This window comes from Heteronotia binoei, chromosome 21, assembly GCF_032191835.1.
Source record: "Heteronotia binoei isolate CCM8104 ecotype False Entrance Well chromosome 21, APGP_CSIRO_Hbin_v1, whole genome shotgun sequence".
NCBI lineage: Eukaryota > Metazoa > Chordata > Lepidosauria > Squamata > Gekkonidae > Heteronotia > Heteronotia binoei.
In genome coordinates, this window is record NC_083243.1 from 91,409,610 (window position 1) to 91,427,194 (window position 17,585).

Here is a 17,585-nt window from a genome sequence, read left to right on the forward strand (position 1 = left end):
GAACTGCAACATTGTGGACTGTTTTTTGCCTTTGTGATTCTTTACTGTTACATACGTACTGCGTCTTTAATTGCCATTGTGCTTGTTGTGCCTGGCTCTTGCTGTGAGCTGCTGAGAGTTTTGAATATATATGAATGCTTTTGGTGCAATTTTTGAAAGTTTGAATACTTTATTGAATGGCTGTATTTCCTCAGTGATTCTTGTATTGGCTTTACACACTGGGAGACCTCATTTTTTTTGGCTATCCAGACATTTCTTTCAGACAGACAGCCCTCTTTGAGGCAGATGCCCTGCATCTCTCCAAATGGGATTAGAACATTTAGCTTCACAGCATCCATGAAGGCCTGTTTTCTTGGGTGTGGTTGCAGGAGTGTTGGTGGGAGCTTAGCTGTCACCCATCTGTGTGGCAGTTTGGGCACTGGGCTGGATGCAATTCTGTGGGGAGGCTGAGTCTGCATGCCTGCTTCCCCTGGTCTTGGGACCCCCATAAGGAGTCTCGAGGGTAGGGCCATTCTGCATCATACCCAGCATGGGGGCAGGTAGCCAGCTCTAACACTCAGGTGGCAAGGGAATCATGTAGAGGGGCATGCACATATAGGAACCCTGGACTTGCCATCCCACATTGCTCTCACAACAGGGAGGCTGGGGGTAGGATTGGTAGGAAAGGCCTAGAGAGGGTAGGAAAGGCCTAGAGAGACACTTAGTCCAGAATCTCAACGTGTTTCACGCACTTTTTCAACCTCACTTTTTAGTGGAACTGCATAATAAAATTATGTACAGGAATAATACAAAAACCACAGCCAGTTAAATATAATGTTAATACATAAAATGCTGTGCAGCGTTACTATGATTGCATTCAATAAAAGTTGAGGTCGTTTTTCCCTCCATCAATGTGCTCTGCTTTTGTTGCTTCTTTTGCCCTTACTCCCTCACTTTGAGCAGTTTCAATCCTGATAGTCTCCTTGAACCTGTCATTGTTTTCCAATCTGGGGACAGATTTTTTGGTTACTGAGTCTGATAGATGCAGACCACACTTCAGTCTTGCCTTCAGATCTCAGTCATATTACTCAGGCTCTCAAAGGAAATGGACAGAAGTTACCTATGATTTGACTCATGATGAATAACTATGGAAAAACTCGTAGTGTCCAACCCAAGATCTAGCTTGTATTTTATGCCAGAAAAATATTTCTTGTTCTGTTCCTAAGAATTCCACTATAGTATACAAAACAGAATAATTTTATTTCTAGCTATCTGTGTGGCTTCTTTCCCAAATGCTCACTTAGAGTTGGTTCATACATTTTTTTTACCTGAACAACCCTGATCTTCCCTAAAATGGTCACCACATATATTGTGAGGGAAAATGTACTGTGCTAATTTGAAGAGCATAGAAGCCAAGAACATGACAGAAGCATTAACACAGGGAATTACATTGACAGCTTGTATACTGTGTATTTTCATCCAAAGTCAGGACCACTTGAATGGAAGATACAGTATGTAAACTTGCTCAAAACATTTACACTAGGCATTTCAAAAGAAGCCATCTTGCTAATGCTGGAACACCACTCAATAAATTCAGCTGATTTCACCCTGACCTGGATAGCCCAGGCAAACCTGATCTTGTTAGAACTTGGAAGCTTTTGCTGTTGTTGTTCATTTGTACAGTCGAGTCTGACTTTTTGCGACCCCATGGACAAAGTCATGCCAGGTCCTCCTGTCTTCTACCATCCTCCGAAGTCTGCTCAAATTCGTGTTAGTTACATCAGTAACGCTGTCCAGCCATCTCATCTTTTGCCGTCTCCTTCTTTTGCCTTCTTTCTTTCCCAGCATCAGGATCTTCTCCAGTAAGTGCTCCCTTCTCATTTGGTGGCAAAAGCTAAGCAGGGTCAACTTTGGTGAGTATCTGGATGGGAGACCTCCTTGGAATACCAGAGATGGGAGACGGGCTCAGGCTTTATTCAACTACCTTTCTGAATACATTCCAGGCCTCCAGTAGGGGTCAGTCACCAGAAGTTTCCATGATTTCCAGGAGCGCACACACTCACATGATCGCACACACACATGCGCATATAAAATACAAAAAAAAGGAAGGTGATTTCCATGAATTAATTTTTTGGGCCTTGGTAGCAGTTCTGACTAATCTGCCAAATTAGTTACCATTTTTCTTCTCTAAATGTGTTGGGTTACACAGCAGTATTTTCTCTCTGTAAGGAAAGATCTATTTTTTCACTAGTGAAAACCTGCAGTCTCTTTATGGAATAACCCAGTTTAGAAGTTCAAGTGTGAAACATAGCAGTTCTAAGCTGTGAACCAGGAAAACCCAGGATCTAAATTAAATCTGTTGCACAAACTCACTAAGCAGCCTTAGGCAAGTCTCTCTCTCTCTCTTAGACTCATTCTCATCTACTATACAATAATAGTGTTATTGATCCACTGTACAGAGTGCTTGCAAAGTTTCCTATATATTGTTTTGAACACTATATATTACAACAAAGTAACCAAACAAAACTCCAACTGTTTTCCCTTTCCTTTCTATCCAGAAGTCCAAGATTGTTTGATATACCTCGATAATTGATTATTTCTGTTCCAAGCACTGGGGTCATTTCCAGTACTGTGATGAAGGCTTTGTCCATTGATGTTAATGGAAATGGAGACATACGGTGTCTTCTTGCCACTTTTGTAATGTCTACGGCACTATGACCTGCAGAGGAATAATATTAAAATTAGAAAATATTCCTTGGTATTTTCTTAGAAAGATAATACTGTGATGTATACAGGGTTCCCCTCCCCTCAACAGAACAATCACATGCTGACAGTATAGTATATGCTGACAGTATACTCCTGGTATAGCCTATTGTGGAATGCAAGAACCGTTTAAAGAATCACTTGGATCTAGTGATTAAAATATATAGTACTCAAGATAATACACAGGCAAAACTGGAAACAGAATTAGAAATGTTCATTAAATTACTGTTCCACTAAAAATTTCATTAGTGTTTTTATTGACTACCACAATGTATTTGTTGATCTATAAAACAAATGAGACAGAACATCTATATTAATTTCTTCTTCCATTACTTATGTCAGAGAAAAGTTCATCGTACAAAACTGAGATGGATATATCCAATAGTCCATAACAGTTTAATTGCACTTAAGCAACTGGCATTCATGTACAAATTTCTCGAAGCTCCCCCATTGCAAAAATTATGAGAGAAGACTCTGAAATGTCTATGCCCACTTGGATCTATGCCTGAAGCACTTTTCCCTCATGGACAGCAAATTACAGCTGGCAATTTGATTATGTTTACAAGCACAAAACTAAACAAGTGTGAGCTGGATGAAAGTACAAATTGGACCTAGGGAAAATTCAGAGATTGTCATTTTGAATTAATACTGCCTCATCTTTATTTAGATAGCACAATCATTGTATTGCCATAGTTGTGTGTATAATATGAACTCCTTGTACCCAAGCTTAACTCTGGTATTAGCATTATTTATGTGGTCGGTCATGGCCCCTATTATAAGCTCAATTATGACCTGAGGAATGGAAGCTCATGTTTTTTACTTGTCTCTGTATCAAGTTTATGTCTTAACTGTGAGCATGTTTGAGATTCAAGTGAGTTATATGGTTGCTAAACTCGTCAGTTTCAATAAACCAAGGATGATGATGTGTTGGGCAGCCCATTCCTGAGAATGGCTGCAGTCGGCTCCCAAAGGGGAGACGTAATGCCAGGGGGGGGAGCACGGGCGGACGAGTGAGAAGCTGCTGCCATGGTGATTCCGCCCATGTCCATGCCATTGGCTCGCTGCCAAGGTGAGGGTGGTGGAAGGGACAGGGTCGCGCCCGACTATGGGATTGGACAGCCCGTTGTATGTGACCAGAAGAGGGGGTGGAAAGCCCGTGCCTGAGAGTCTGTCAATCCCCTCACACACTCCTGCTGTTAGAGACTCTGCCAATAGGCAGAGGCATGCGCAGACGAACAGGAAGCACAAAGTGCAGGAGTTCACTGCCATAAACAGTGGCTGGAATGTGTGTATGAGAGTGAGCAGACTGAGTCCAACAGACACCCCCCCACACACTCAGAGACCCCCTGTGTCACCCTGACACCCCCTGCTATGTGCACAGAACACCTCCCCTGGGGGCCGCAGAACTCAGAGTCTGATCTGCTGGGCATGCATCCACTTCATCATCCCCCCCTTTGTGCCCTGCGCACAACAGCCCTGTGGGGTAGGGTAGGCTGTCAGACGGGGCAGGCTGAGGGGCGGCACATGGGGGCAGTGTGGTGGCTCATAGCCCTCTGCTCACCCACCCCCAAGAACCAAGTGTGCCCACTCTCCCAGGCATTCCCTTGGAAAGGCCACTGACAGAATGGTGGTGGGGAGTGTCCAGGGAACTTGCAGCAGATGCCAAGCAGGAAAGACAAAGGAGGGCACAGCTCAGACTTTATTTTTCTGGAACAGAGTGCAACGGTTTCCCTAGTGTTCGTTGGGCAGTCTCGCTGGGGGTGGGGCTCCATTTGGGGTGGCGGGCAGGAACAGCTGAGTGGAGGGGGGGGGGGTAGAGTGCCACACACAGAGCCTCTGTGTTGGATTCCCACCTGCAAAACACAAAGATCAAGAGCATCTGCAGGGGCAGCAGCTGGAGGAGCAGACTCCGTTTCAGCCGGGCGCTCTCTTAAAGGGACAGTCTCTGACCCACCCACCTCCCCACATCGGGGCAGCTGCCAGACACCCCCCCCCCCCTGGTGCCCTGCCAGGAGTGGGAATGTGCCGGAGGACAGACCAAGGGAAGGGAGCCGGCAGCAGTACAGGTGAGCAGGGCCAGCAAATGCTCCCTGCCGAAGCCCACTGCTTGGTTCAAGTGCCAGAGACATTTGCACACCACTCGGTCTTGCAGGAGGGGAGGAGGAGGACATTGGGGGTGTGCAGTTGCATTTACCCAGCCATGGCCGACAGTCCTCGCACGCTGAGCCTCCGGGAGCTAGGAACCTGTGGAGACCTTGAAACAAGAGTAGTTAGCCTCAGGGGAGAGACGTTGCTCTCTCCATCACAGGTCAAAGATACTGTCTAAGCAATCGCGCAGTGCAGTGCCCCGTCACCAACGTGCCTGTCCCTCGCTCTAAGTCCACATGGCAGGGAGCTCCCCGGCAGAGCCCCTTGCCATGTGCAGCTGTCCCTAGCAAATCAGTTGTGCGAGGCCAGAGCAGAAGTATTTATAGGAGGGGGGAATGGCAATTGGGTGTTGGGGAGGGGGCTCGCCCAGGCCGGGCTGCGAGGGGATTGGTGAGGCAATTACATTGCTCCTTAAGGGGTTTGCGAACTCCCGCGGTGGTGGGGCCAACCTTTGTTTTCGGTCTCAACGAGTGCCTATGGGTTACACCACCATTTCCATGGACGTAACTTTACGCCTCTTGGGTGTGTGTGTGTCATGACCCAATGTCCTTAGGGAGCCGCCTAAGCCTGGCTACGCTCCTGATTCCACCCCCTCCTGTGCTGGAGCAGCTCGCTCCGCCGCACTTCCGCCAACGCTTGAGCGCACCCCTCATGCGCCGCTGCTCTCGGCTGGGGTGGTGCTCCGGCAGCCCCACGGCCACGTAAGTCTCCTCCGCCATGGCACTACTGGAGTTACGCAGGCACAAATGCTACTTGCGCCAACATAGTGATCCTCTGCTCCCAAAACACTTTCTGCCCCCCCCTTTAGGATTGTGCTCTACCAAACTTTGGATTGCTAGTTTATACCCTTCATCATTTTAAGCACTGGTTATCATGAATTAAGATATGTTAATCAATTATCTTCATGTATGCTTAATTTTATGCATTAATATAGTACCAATCTAGATAGCCCAGGCTAGCCGAATCTTATTTGATCTCAGAAGCTAAGCAGGATCAGCTCTGGTTACTATCTGGATGGGAGATTATCAAGGAGGTCCAATGTTGCTATGCAGAGGTAGGCTATGGCAAACCACTTCTTCTCTTGCCTTGAAAACCCTATGTGATTGCCATGTCTGCTGTGAATTGACAGCAAAAAAGGTACAAATAACTGTATTAAAATTATTTTTTCTTTTGAAGTTCATTCATACTACTATTGTAGTTCATTCAAATTCAACAATCAGTAAATGGAATCCTCACAATGGTAAAAAGGAAGCACCTATATAGCCACTTATATAGCAGTGAAATAAGCATTTTCTTACAACATTGATAGAATTATCAAATTAAATTAAATCTCTCTATATTCTCCTCCTCAAGGCTCTGCAGATCTCAAGCAACTCATTTTTGAATCATACAAAGCAAGAGGAAGAAAATAAGGTAATCTCAGAGCATTAACTTGGTAGAAGTTATCTACTGATTTATTGATTCAAGAATGTATATTCTGCTTTTTGTTGACATTCTCAGTGTGTCTTAAAATACAAATGGCCTTCAAACACTAAAAAGTTATAAAAGCACCAGAATAATTTGAATAATACAAATAAGTTTCTGAACTGCCAGGAGACAGTCCTCCACAATCAGCAGAATAAAAACAAGATACTTAGGCAACAGCAGTAGGAAACATGTCTGAAAAGAAACTTAAATAAATGCCTTCCAATGCTTTTAATAATTTTTTTTAAAATCAGCATATTAGGATAGAATCTTTCATATATTGGATGCCTGGATTTAAGAAAATACATGCATTTTAGAAAAAGTTTCCTAAAAGCAAAAGGATGCTGATGATCTACACTTAATTTTCATATATTTTCAAATGAGTGAGTTATAAGGAGTATTATATATTGAATTAGGTCCCATGGCTGATTATGTTCTTCTATGAGACATAACAGCAACATTTTAAAACAAGGACCAAGTGTATGTTTACTTGGTTCCTGTCTGTAAGTGGCTGCAAATAGTATGGGAATTAAGACTCCCTAAATAATATATGTATACCCAAAAGATGCACTTGCTGTCTTTTCAATTATACATTCATTATTAACTAATCTCAAGAGACAAATTCTGAAAGGAAAACTAAATATTATCAACGGGAAAAGAAAGCTACAGATTTTAAAAACTCTGTTATGTAATAACTATCAAGGGAAACAATGGTTATAAGGATGACAGCTCTGTGGGACTCTATGCTGCATGTACTCACAAATTTAAGTCATAGCCTAAAATGACTCATTATGTTATTTAAAAGAATTGATATATTGGAAAGAAATGTTACACCCATTGAAAGGGTCATAATTTCATTATATGCTATGCTCACCAACCTAAACTACTCCAGCTTCAAGCAAAATTATGGCAGCAGCAACACTGAAATAATAAATGCTTTACTCTGCTCTGGTGAGACCTCACTTAGAGTATTGTGTTCAGTTTTGGGCACCATAGTTAAAGAAGGATCTAGATAAGCTGGAACATATTCAGAAGAGGGCAACAAAGATGGTGAGGGATCTGGAGACCAAGTCCTGTGAGGAAAGGTTGAAGGAGCTGGGTATATCTAGCCTGAAGAGGAGTTGGCTGAAGTCTTTTCTACACTAAGTTCTGCTCCAGATTTTGTGAGTGCTCAACCTGTCTGCTACAGATCCACATCACTCAAATTGATTCTGCATTTAAAATATTCCTTTGTGCCTTCCCACAGGAAACAAGTTTTATCTGTGGATTTTTACTTCTGTATTTGTGCTGTTTAATGCACTTCTGGGTTTGTGAGGCCCCCCGAGAGTCCTTTTTCCTCTAAGCGAGTAGCCAGCCAGCCAGCATTGTCAGGAGAAGATGCATGTGTGTGTGTATGTGTCTGTTTGTGAATGAGTGTGTGAGAGAGTGTTAGCGGGGGAGGGGAGTCTGCGCGAGTCCTTTCCCCCCCTCAGAAATTGGCATGCCAGTTCAGTGCTGTCAGGAGAAGATGCATATGTGTATGAATGATCGGGAGTGTGGTAGCAGCTGGGGGAGCCTGCAGAAGTCCTTTTTCCCATCAGAAATTTGTATGCCAGCCAGCACTGTCAGGAGAATATGTGCATGTGTGTGAATGAGTTGGAAGTGGTAGTGTGTGTGTGTGTGGGGGGGACACAAGTCTTTTTTCCCCATCAGAAATCAGCATGCTAGCCAGTGCTGTCAGAAGGAGATGTGTATGTGTGAATGAGTTGGAGAGTGGGAGTGCAGGCTACATTGGTTTCAGTAATGTCTTGAGGTCCGGATCAAAACTAGTTTTGAGGACCACAGGGCAACAGCAGGGGTGAAGCGGTGTTGGTATACATTTACATAAAACAATGTAGAAGGTAGAAGAAACCATGAGACAAGACGGAACTGAAGGCAGCAGGTAATGTAGAAGGTCACTTTGGAACGCGCGCAAAGAAAGGATCAAATGGCTAGGTAAAAAGGGCCTGAGAGGTGATATGATAACCATATTCAAATACCTGAAGGGCTGTCATATAAAAGATGGCGTGGAGTTATTTTCTGTTGCCCCAGAAGTTCGGACCAGAACCAACAGGTTGAAATTAAATCAAAAAAGATTTCTGCTAAATATTAGGAAGGACTTCCTGATAGAGCAATTCCTCAGAGGAAAAGACTTCTTGCGAGGTGGTGGGCTGTCCTTCTTTGGAGGTTTTTAAACAGAGGCTAGATGGCCATTTGACAGCAGTGCTGATTCTGTGAACTTAAGTAGATAATGAGAAGGAGGGCAGGGGGCAGTACTTGTAATTTTCCTAGATGGGGCAAGTGATGCTCTGTATTCTTGGTGTTTGGGAGGGGCAACAGGATGAGGGCTTCTGATATCCTGGCCCCACTGATGGACCTCCTGATGGCACCTGGGTTTTTTGCCCATTGTGTGACACAGTGTTGGACTGGATGGGCCATTGGCCTGATCCAACATGGCTTCTCTTATGTTCTTATGACCCTGGAGGTACCTTCCAGCTCTATGATTCTATAGTCTGTAATTGGGATGAAGTCAGGGAACATTGTAAAGGTCAAGGAATAAGAGATGAATTTCAAAGACCTCTGCAGCTGATGAGAAATAACAGGTTGGATCCTACAGATCTGTTGACTAATGGCAGTGACTCTGTTCAGTGCAAGAGGTTCTTCTTCCATTGGTAAAATACTTCTTAAACTAGAGAAAAGAGTTAATCAACAGAACATCTATGGGATTCAACTCAATTTCTTTTACTTCTTCAGCTCTGTTCCTTTAATACAGGAAGGGGCAATGGGTCATGGTATTCTGCTAGAAATTATATTTCTAGATACCCCCAAAGATGTGAATGTGCTTCAGAAGCTCATCATTCCACTCTAAGGACTTCCTACATATCTAGCTTTGAGATGTTCTGCTGCATGGCGTGGAGAGCAGGAACAGGACTTCCTTTCTCCTTGGTTTTTATTTGTAATGCCACTTCCCTCTTTCTGTTACTTAAAAACTCTCTAGATAAAGCGGTTTTTACACTAAAATTAGAGTAGACTTCTTATATAGGGGACGGTTATCATGCTTAAGCACTCAAGACTAGGAGGTACGTCCTCATATTTTAGAAGGCTGTGTAGCAAATTTCATTAAAAGAATGCAGCAGCAACTTAGGATCTTTCTCACAGGTTTGCCCAAGGAAATGTTATCTGGAAATTCTTTGTGATGTAATCTTTCTCAGACACAGATGCCCCAACAAAGGCATTAAAAAAAAGCATTTGTACAAGCGGAAAATGTTAGAGAGATTTATTGTTAATTTTATGCTGGGAATCTTACAGGAGCAATGAGCAGGCCTCAGATTCAGTGGGAGCTCACAGGAGCACAGCTCCTGAATTGTTCTGAGAGTTTCACCTCTCCTGAGAGTTCCACTTCCTTGTCCACTGAATAGTATTGCAGTTGCATCACAATCCCTGGATGAGCTCCATCACCTATTTTTCTACAAAATGACCTCTGGCAATGAGTATTGAAAAGAGGGTGCCTACAGCAGCAATGGCATCTGTGGGTCAGTTTTCCTTCAGTCTAGAACAGGCTGCTCCCAAGAGTTGGCCTGTTTTGCCCCTGGATTTGCCCCAGCTACATGGATTTCAGGAACAGAGTATGTTCAGCCCAAAGCACAGCTTCAACTAGATCCTAGGCAGAGAGGATCTGACTCTCCTAGTGATATTCCTTATGGTTGTTTCAAGGAACAAGGTTGTTCCAGTCTCTAGTCATTTTATTTACGAAGAAAAACAAGCAATATTTCACTGATTGCTTGGTAGGACATATCTCTGTCATTTCCTTGTGGTCTTCTGCCCAGTGAGTGCAATGTCACAGGGGTCAATTTTTGAAAATTTGTCCTGCTTCTATACACATTGCAGAAACCAATGTACAGTAAAGACAATTAAAATCACAAAATATAAAGGAAATGCAAACAGTAAAAAAGGAAGCAAACTGGAGGAGAAACCCACATCACACAGAAAGCACATATATCAAGAACTGCAGAAGGATTTATTTATTTAAGGCAGGATAACTGAGTAAGCATTTATTTTTTAATTCTACAAAAATGATTTAATCCACTGAATAATTTCAAAATATTTATTTATTTAAAACATTTCTAGGCCACCTCTCCACTCAATTCAGGGTTCCCAAGGCAGCATGTATTAAAACATTTCAAATGTTAAAAAGCATTTAAAATACAAATATATATAAAACACATCAGACAAATAGATGACAACTGGTCCATCTAGTCTCTTACAGTGGCCAACCAGTTTCTCTGGAGGGCCAAAAACAGGGCACAGAAGCCAAAGTCTTCCTCTGATGTTATCTCCTGGCACTGGTTTTTGAAGTTTACTGTCTCTGAATGTGGAGGTTCCCTTCAGTGATGATGTCTAGTAGCCATGATATACCTATCCTCCATAAATCTGTCTAATCCCATTTGAAGTTGTCTATGCCTGTGTTGATCACTACATCCTCTTGCAATGAATTCAGCATTTTAATCACTCATTGTTCAAAGAAGTATTTTCTTTTGTCCATTCTGAGCCCATTAACTTCACAGGATACCCTCAAACTCCAGTATTTTGGGAGAGGGAGAAAAAGGTTTCTCTGTGCACTCTCTATACCCTGTGCATAATTTTATTTATTTATTTATATTAAGATTTATACCCCGCCCTTCTCACCTAAGTGTCTCAGGGCGGCTATTTTATATTCCTCTATTACGATCTTCCTTAGTTATCTTTTGTCTAAATCAAAAAGTCCTAGACTCCTCACCCATTCTTCTTAGGAAAGGTGCTCCAGCCTCCATTTATCTTGGTTGCCCTCTTAAATATTTTTTTCCAGCTCCACAATATCCTCTTTGAAATACAGTGACCAGAACTACACATAGTATTCCAATGAGGCTGCACCACAGAGCTATACAAAGGCCTCATATTATTGGTTGCCTTATTCTCAGTCCCTGTCCAAATAACCCTTTTCACAATGACATTTTCATTGAGCTGCCCCTTATGATCCTAAGTTTCCCTCTCAGTCTCAGTTCAGACACCATCAGCATATACTTGGAATTTTTGTTGTTGTTCCAGTGTTCATCACCTTACAGTTAGCTACTTTGAATTCCATTTGCTACATCGTTGCCCACTCATCCAGTTAGTGGAGATCCTCCTAGAGCTATTCACAGTCAGCTTTGGTTTTTATCATTCTGAATAATTTTTTGTCATCTGTAAACTATATATATAAAAAGTGTTTTATTCCTTGCAGTTGTGGACTTGCCTCACCTTCTCAAAAATAGTTTCTGGAACAAACAGAAATTTGCCTATATTTTGCTGAAAGTATGTGGGGCACTGAAAGTGTGTGGGGGCACTGAAGCCATGCTCCTGAATGTGGTAATATTATTTTTGGCTATTATGTGGTAATATTTATTTTGTGGTAATATTATTTATTTAGCCATACCTCTGTGTTTTGACATTTCATCAGCTGTTTCATATATATTTTGAAGTCTATTTTCCAGTCAAATCAGAGCAGAAATGAATCCTTTAGTAATAAAACCTATGTTGTGGTGGCAATATAGAGCAACCTGATTCGCTGGGATTGGGTAGGCCTGTGGGACATCAACTATTGGCTCATCACATGTCCATCATCCCCTCTGGCCTCCCTCGCCCACTGCAGGCCCAGGAATGCTGAACAAACTGACAAAAGCATCTTACCTCAGGAGACAGCCACATCTCCAACTCTTTTATATTCTGTCAACTGGCCTCAGAAAGGGCCGGAGAGCTATTGCAGCCTCATAAAAGGCCTCCCAGCACACGCAACCTTCAAGGGTCACAGAAATATCCAGGGAGGCCAGGCCCTGCTGGGAATGTTTCCTTAGGCCCAATGGCTGCCCCCTGGGAAGTGCTAGCCAGAGGCTGTTGCTAGGCAACCCAGGCTGCTTTTGTCATTAAAGGGAAAGACCTCAGGTGACTAGAATGCCACAGATTCCACCCTCCAAAGCAGTTATTTTCTCCAGGATGGGGAGAGAGATCTGCTGTCTGGAGTTCAGTTGTGATCCCAGGAAATTTTCAGGCTCCACCTGGAGGTTGGCTACCCTATGCGTGGCTGCTTGCTACTGTTCAGCAGCAGCCCCCCTATGACAGCCAGTGTGGCATAGGAGTTAGGACTTCAGAGCAGGATCTGCCAGACCCAGGTTCTTGCTGTGGATGCTGACTGGGTGATTTTGGACCAGTCATAGACTTCCAGCCTTACCTACTTCACAGGGTTGTTGTGCAGTTCAAAGTGGGGAGAGGAGAATGATGTAAGTCAGGGGTGGCCAACGGTAGCTCTCCAGATGTTTTTTGCCTACAACTTCCATCAGCCCCAGCCAGCATGTAGAGGCTGCACGGAGGGAGAAGGCAATGGAAAGCTGACATCAGAGGGGCAGATAAATGGAAGGAGATGTTGCCAACTCCAGGTTAGGAAATTCCTGGAGATTTAAAGGGTGTGGCCTGGAGAGAGTGGGGTTTGAGGATGGGTGGGGCCTCAGACAGGTACAATGCCATTTTCTCCTGCGGAACCACATTGCCAATCTCCAGGTGAGGGCTGGAGATCACTCAGAATTACAACTATTTTCCGGATGGCAGAGATCAGCTCCCCCTGAGATAGAGGGGAATGAATTCCATCACTTGGGTGGGTGGGAAGACAGCAAGGGTGGGGGGGCACTCACTCAGAGCCTCTTTCTAGATCTCATTGTAGTTTTTTTCACAATGGGCCTTATTACCAGTGAATAAATAAAAATTGAATTCTATTTCTGGAACCACATTCTCAATGTGTGTTTTTTGTTAATTTTTTTACTGTGCTTTCATGGACTATCAAAAGATAGATAGCTAGTGCTGCAATTTAAATGGGAATTATAGTCTACAAATAGCCAAAAATGCAATACTTACTGGCTCTGAGGATGTTCTCCTTACTGCTGCACCTGGATTGGACCTGTAGAGAGAAGTACACAACTGATGAGTCAGAACAAACAACTGTACAAGTTACCATGGAAATATAATGGGCAAGCTCCTGGGACTTGGAGACAGAGGGTCTATACAGTTTACCAGTTACGTATGACACAAATTTTATGCAAGTGGTTCTTGGACAACAGCCTGAATCAAATAAAAACATTAAAACATAAATCAGACCTACAAGACAATTTTTGGCAAAAATTTACCAGTTCAAACATGCATTTTGAACTTGAATGACAAATTCCACCTTCATTGTTCTATAACGGAGACAGAAAGGGACCTAAATCTAGTTCTATCTTACTGCAAACCACAAAATAGGACAATATAGGCATCATCTTAAAGATACTCAGGTGAAAAATCAACATGTGGTATTGGTTCTGTAGCCCTTTTACCATTTGATCAATGACTTTTCCTTGGATTTGACAGAATTAAAATTGTTCAGATATTGATATGCTGAAGAAACAGTATGCCTAACATGTCCTGATAGTGTCATTTCTCATTAAAATGCCTGCATAATAACAGCACCTATTTCATCTATAATGAGATTTTCTATGAGTGTATAGGCAACCCGAAATGTCATGAGTTTGTATGGTATCTGTTTGTTTTAGTTATCCAGACTGGTTATTTAAACAGGTGCTCTAGAAAAATGTGTAGTCAGTTCTCAGAAGAAAGTGCTTCATTAATGAGCAGATATTGCATGGATACAATCTCTGTGAGTGTGGCAGCATTTGCTTTCCTGCTTGAAAGCATTCTTTGTATGCTTGTCTGATTATAGTGAACTTATATTAGTGAACTTCCTTACATCTTACTTACAGCAGTACTTACTTACACTAGTAAACTTGACATTATCCTGTGACATATACAATTAATTTAGATCTAATGTTAACTTGGTTTCATGAGGCTAATAGGATGAATTGTCTTTTGCTTCTTGCTAACCATTTAGAATACAGCTAAAGGGAAAGAGTGTATTAAGCGTTTAGCTCTCACTACATTTCCATCTTAGGTCCAATAAGTCATACATTTGCAAAGATAAGTTATTCATCCCAATCCTAACAACAATGCAATGGAAAGAGCCAATTTCTCAGTGTTCACTAGCAAGGCTCTGAATTCATGGGAACATCATACATGTTAGGAGCTCTGTGCCATATTCATACATGAATATGCATGAACAGCTGAATCAGGGAGTAAGAATTTTCATATGGCACACCACGGACACCATCTGCCTTTTAAAAATTTGTTACTTCTGAACAGGAATGAAAGGGGGGGAAAGCATGTTACCAATTAAAATTCTATATATCAGGGGTGGCCACACTTGCTTAACGTAAGAGCCACAAAAAATAAATGTCAGATGACTGAGAGCCGCAAGATATTAATGTCAGATGTTTGAGAACTGGGAGGGAGGGAGGGAGGAGGGAAGGAAAATAGATGGGGAGAGGGGAGGGAGGGAGAAGTGGAAAGACAGCAACTTTAACTTTAAATGCAGTGTTTTAAAGAGAGAAATGCCTTATCCAAGCCAACTGATGGGACTGTGGGGGCTTCAAGAGTTATATAATAGATGTGAAAGAGCCACATATGGCTCTCGAGCCACAGTTTGGCAACCCCCGCTATACAGTATTTGAAGGTTTACCTGTAAAGGAAGCAAATTTGGTATGTGGGTTATGGAATGGGCAAAGACTGTCCCTGTAACACAGTCAGTTACTTAACTTTCAGGAACACGGCCATTGTTTACATATGTCCAAATAATGATTATTTATTTTAAAACCTCTTTCTTCTGTTCCACAGTAGCTTGCCCCAAACACATATTGATAGAGCTGGAGTTTACAGAATTATAACACGATCTCTTTATTGCAATGGGGTAACATGACAATAATGTTGCAACTTAGAGTGGCTATGGTTGTCCTTCCCTGAAAAAACAGTAATGTTTAAAAAACAAAAACAAGCCCCCCATCACTACACATTTATATGTCAAATAAAATATTAACAATGCTACATTTTGTTCCAGAATCTTTTTCCAACTTAATCAAAGCAATATAAATTCAAACAGAAAAAAGAAATTGTTTGCTTGCGACTACTGTAAAACAATTCTGGACTAAAAAGATAAAATGATATGTGTGCACACAATATGTGTATAAAAGAGAGAGATAAAGGGGGAGAGAGAGAGAGGAAGAGAGAGAGAGATCTGGACTGGAACAACTTGAAAGGGGTGATATGCAAAAGAAATGGACATCTTAGGTACACAGGACATTGTTTTAGAAATGGTGGGAAAAATGGGCAATGTACAAGGTAACTAAACTACAGAGACCTAAAAGAAAAATGTACAACAACAAAACACAAATACAGAGGTGCGTGGGGAAATAACCAATTAATAGGGTACAAATAAGAGGAAAAAAATGTTAACAAAGACAATTCTAAGAACATGGAAGTCAAGAAAATCTGCAACGAAGTGTAGAAACAGAAGGACCCAAACCCATAACGCAAAGCAATGTTTGCGAATGGAAAACAGCTCCTTTGATCATTAATAGTTACTCTCGAGTCGTAGCCTTTATTCCTCCTGAGTTCATCTTTAAGCCCTTCCAATTTATAGTGGAGCTAGCACATGAACAAAAAGAAGACATTTACAATGAACAAAGTGTCTGAGATTTATGTTGACTCCTGTAATATTAAAAGGCTATCTTGAAAAGGCAGCAAAAAGCAGTTTCAAAAGTAGTGTTGAGAGGAATTTTGTGAATGAATACAAGGACAAATTCATGGAATGCCTTGAAGGATCTCACTGTACACCTCAAGTTTACAGTTTATCCTTTACATTATTAATGAACATGTATAATGTGAAATTATTTTATCACTATAAAAATAGCAGGGCTACAAAATGATATGAGAATGAAGTCAGCCTCAATTAAGATTTGACCAGTTATTATCTATAGCTATAGCTTATGGATATAAACCCTGAAGCTAGTATGGAATTTATAGCTAGTTAGTGCTTCCATTTCCTTTATAAAAATATCCTGTAAATAACTTAATTTCAAATGGGGTTATTCAAAGTTATTCTAAATTTCTAAAGAATACATGTTTTTGCAATACAAAGATCTCTTTATTAATAATGGGAAGCACAAGTTTCTTGCACTCTTTCCCCCATACTTCTTCATACTATATGATATAAAATCTTTTTAAATCTTCACCTCCATATACTCCTGTTCTTACTACAGAAACTCTGTTTGGGTGAAAAAGAGAAGCACCAAAACAACCCCCTCCCCTCCAAAAAAAAGAACTTGCACTTCTGGCACTCTTTGTTACTGCAGACATCTGAAGACACTCTCAGACCTGACTCATACATTATCAAAATATCATGAGAGCTCTGGTGCCTTGCTGTTTCCCTCACAATTCTTGTCATGAATAAGGAGAAGTGGTTATGTAGACAGCCTAATAGACGAGGTTACTTCCAATGCGAATGCCTACATCAGTGTGTAAACATATGATTGGGGTGGGGGATGGTGCCATAGAGTTTTTACCCAAATGCAATGACATCACTTCCAGGTAACGTCATTGCACCAGGCATGTTGGGTGCTGATGGAGCTCTTCGGGGGTGGAGATCCCCTGTTGGCCAACTCCATGCCTGTGAGTTTGGGGGTCCAAAGCTGGGGGAACCCCCACCCCCAGAAGGAGGCTGGGAACCCTAATTTTGTAACATTATGGGATGTGTATTTTTTAACGATGGCAATTTCAGTCCACTCACATTGAACAAGAGAAAGTAAAATATGTATGTTTTCTATAGCATTATCCTGGACAATGTTGTTCTGTGTTTATCCTCCTTTTGGAAAGGTAAAAGATATCTGAGCAACTGGAATTTCATCCATATTACTCTGCTGTTTTTATTGGTTTGGAAGTTCTCTGTGGGTTCTTGCATTTTTGTTTTGTGAATGGTGACATATCTTCCCACAAAAACAAGCATTAAGCTTTAAGTGAAATAGAGCATTTTAATTAAATCACAGAGAATGGTGAAAAGATAACCGACCACATCAAACTTAACATCATAGTACAAGCAAAAGCAGAGAGGGACCTTGAACATATGACTATACTCATTAGAAAAAAAATCAAGAGATTACTTACCTTTTATAGATCATAACAAGATTAGCACACAGTATAAAGTCAGCTCTTCATTATGGGAAGTACAATTAAAAGTGAAGAGTTGGGGTAATATGAATTGCTACACAAAGATGAAGATTTTTCAGCCC

The 17,585-nt window shown here is 41.8% G+C and overlaps 1 protein-coding gene across 16 annotated transcripts in view; it reads right to left on the bottom strand.

Annotated features, from left to right (window-relative positions):
• The window catches only part of LOC132589015 (gephyrin), a 680,040-nt gene that overhangs the window by 96,710 nt on the left and 565,745 nt on the right, over nt 1–17,585 (bottom strand). For 9 of the 16 annotated variants that reach the window (XM_060261537.1, XM_060261539.1, XM_060261531.1 and 6 more), the window contains 2 exons: nt 13,294–13,336; nt 2,561–2,698 (listed from right to left, as the gene is read on the bottom strand). In XM_060261537.1, the coding sequence (XP_060117520.1) occupies nt 2,561–2,698; nt 13,294–13,336 (181 nt within the window). Of the gene's footprint in view, nt 1–2,560; nt 2,699–13,293; nt 13,337–15,882; nt 15,946–17,585 lie in introns of all 16 variants that reach the window. The other 7 variants (XM_060261532.1, XM_060261538.1, XM_060261529.1 and 4 more) reach the window with 1 other exon arrangement.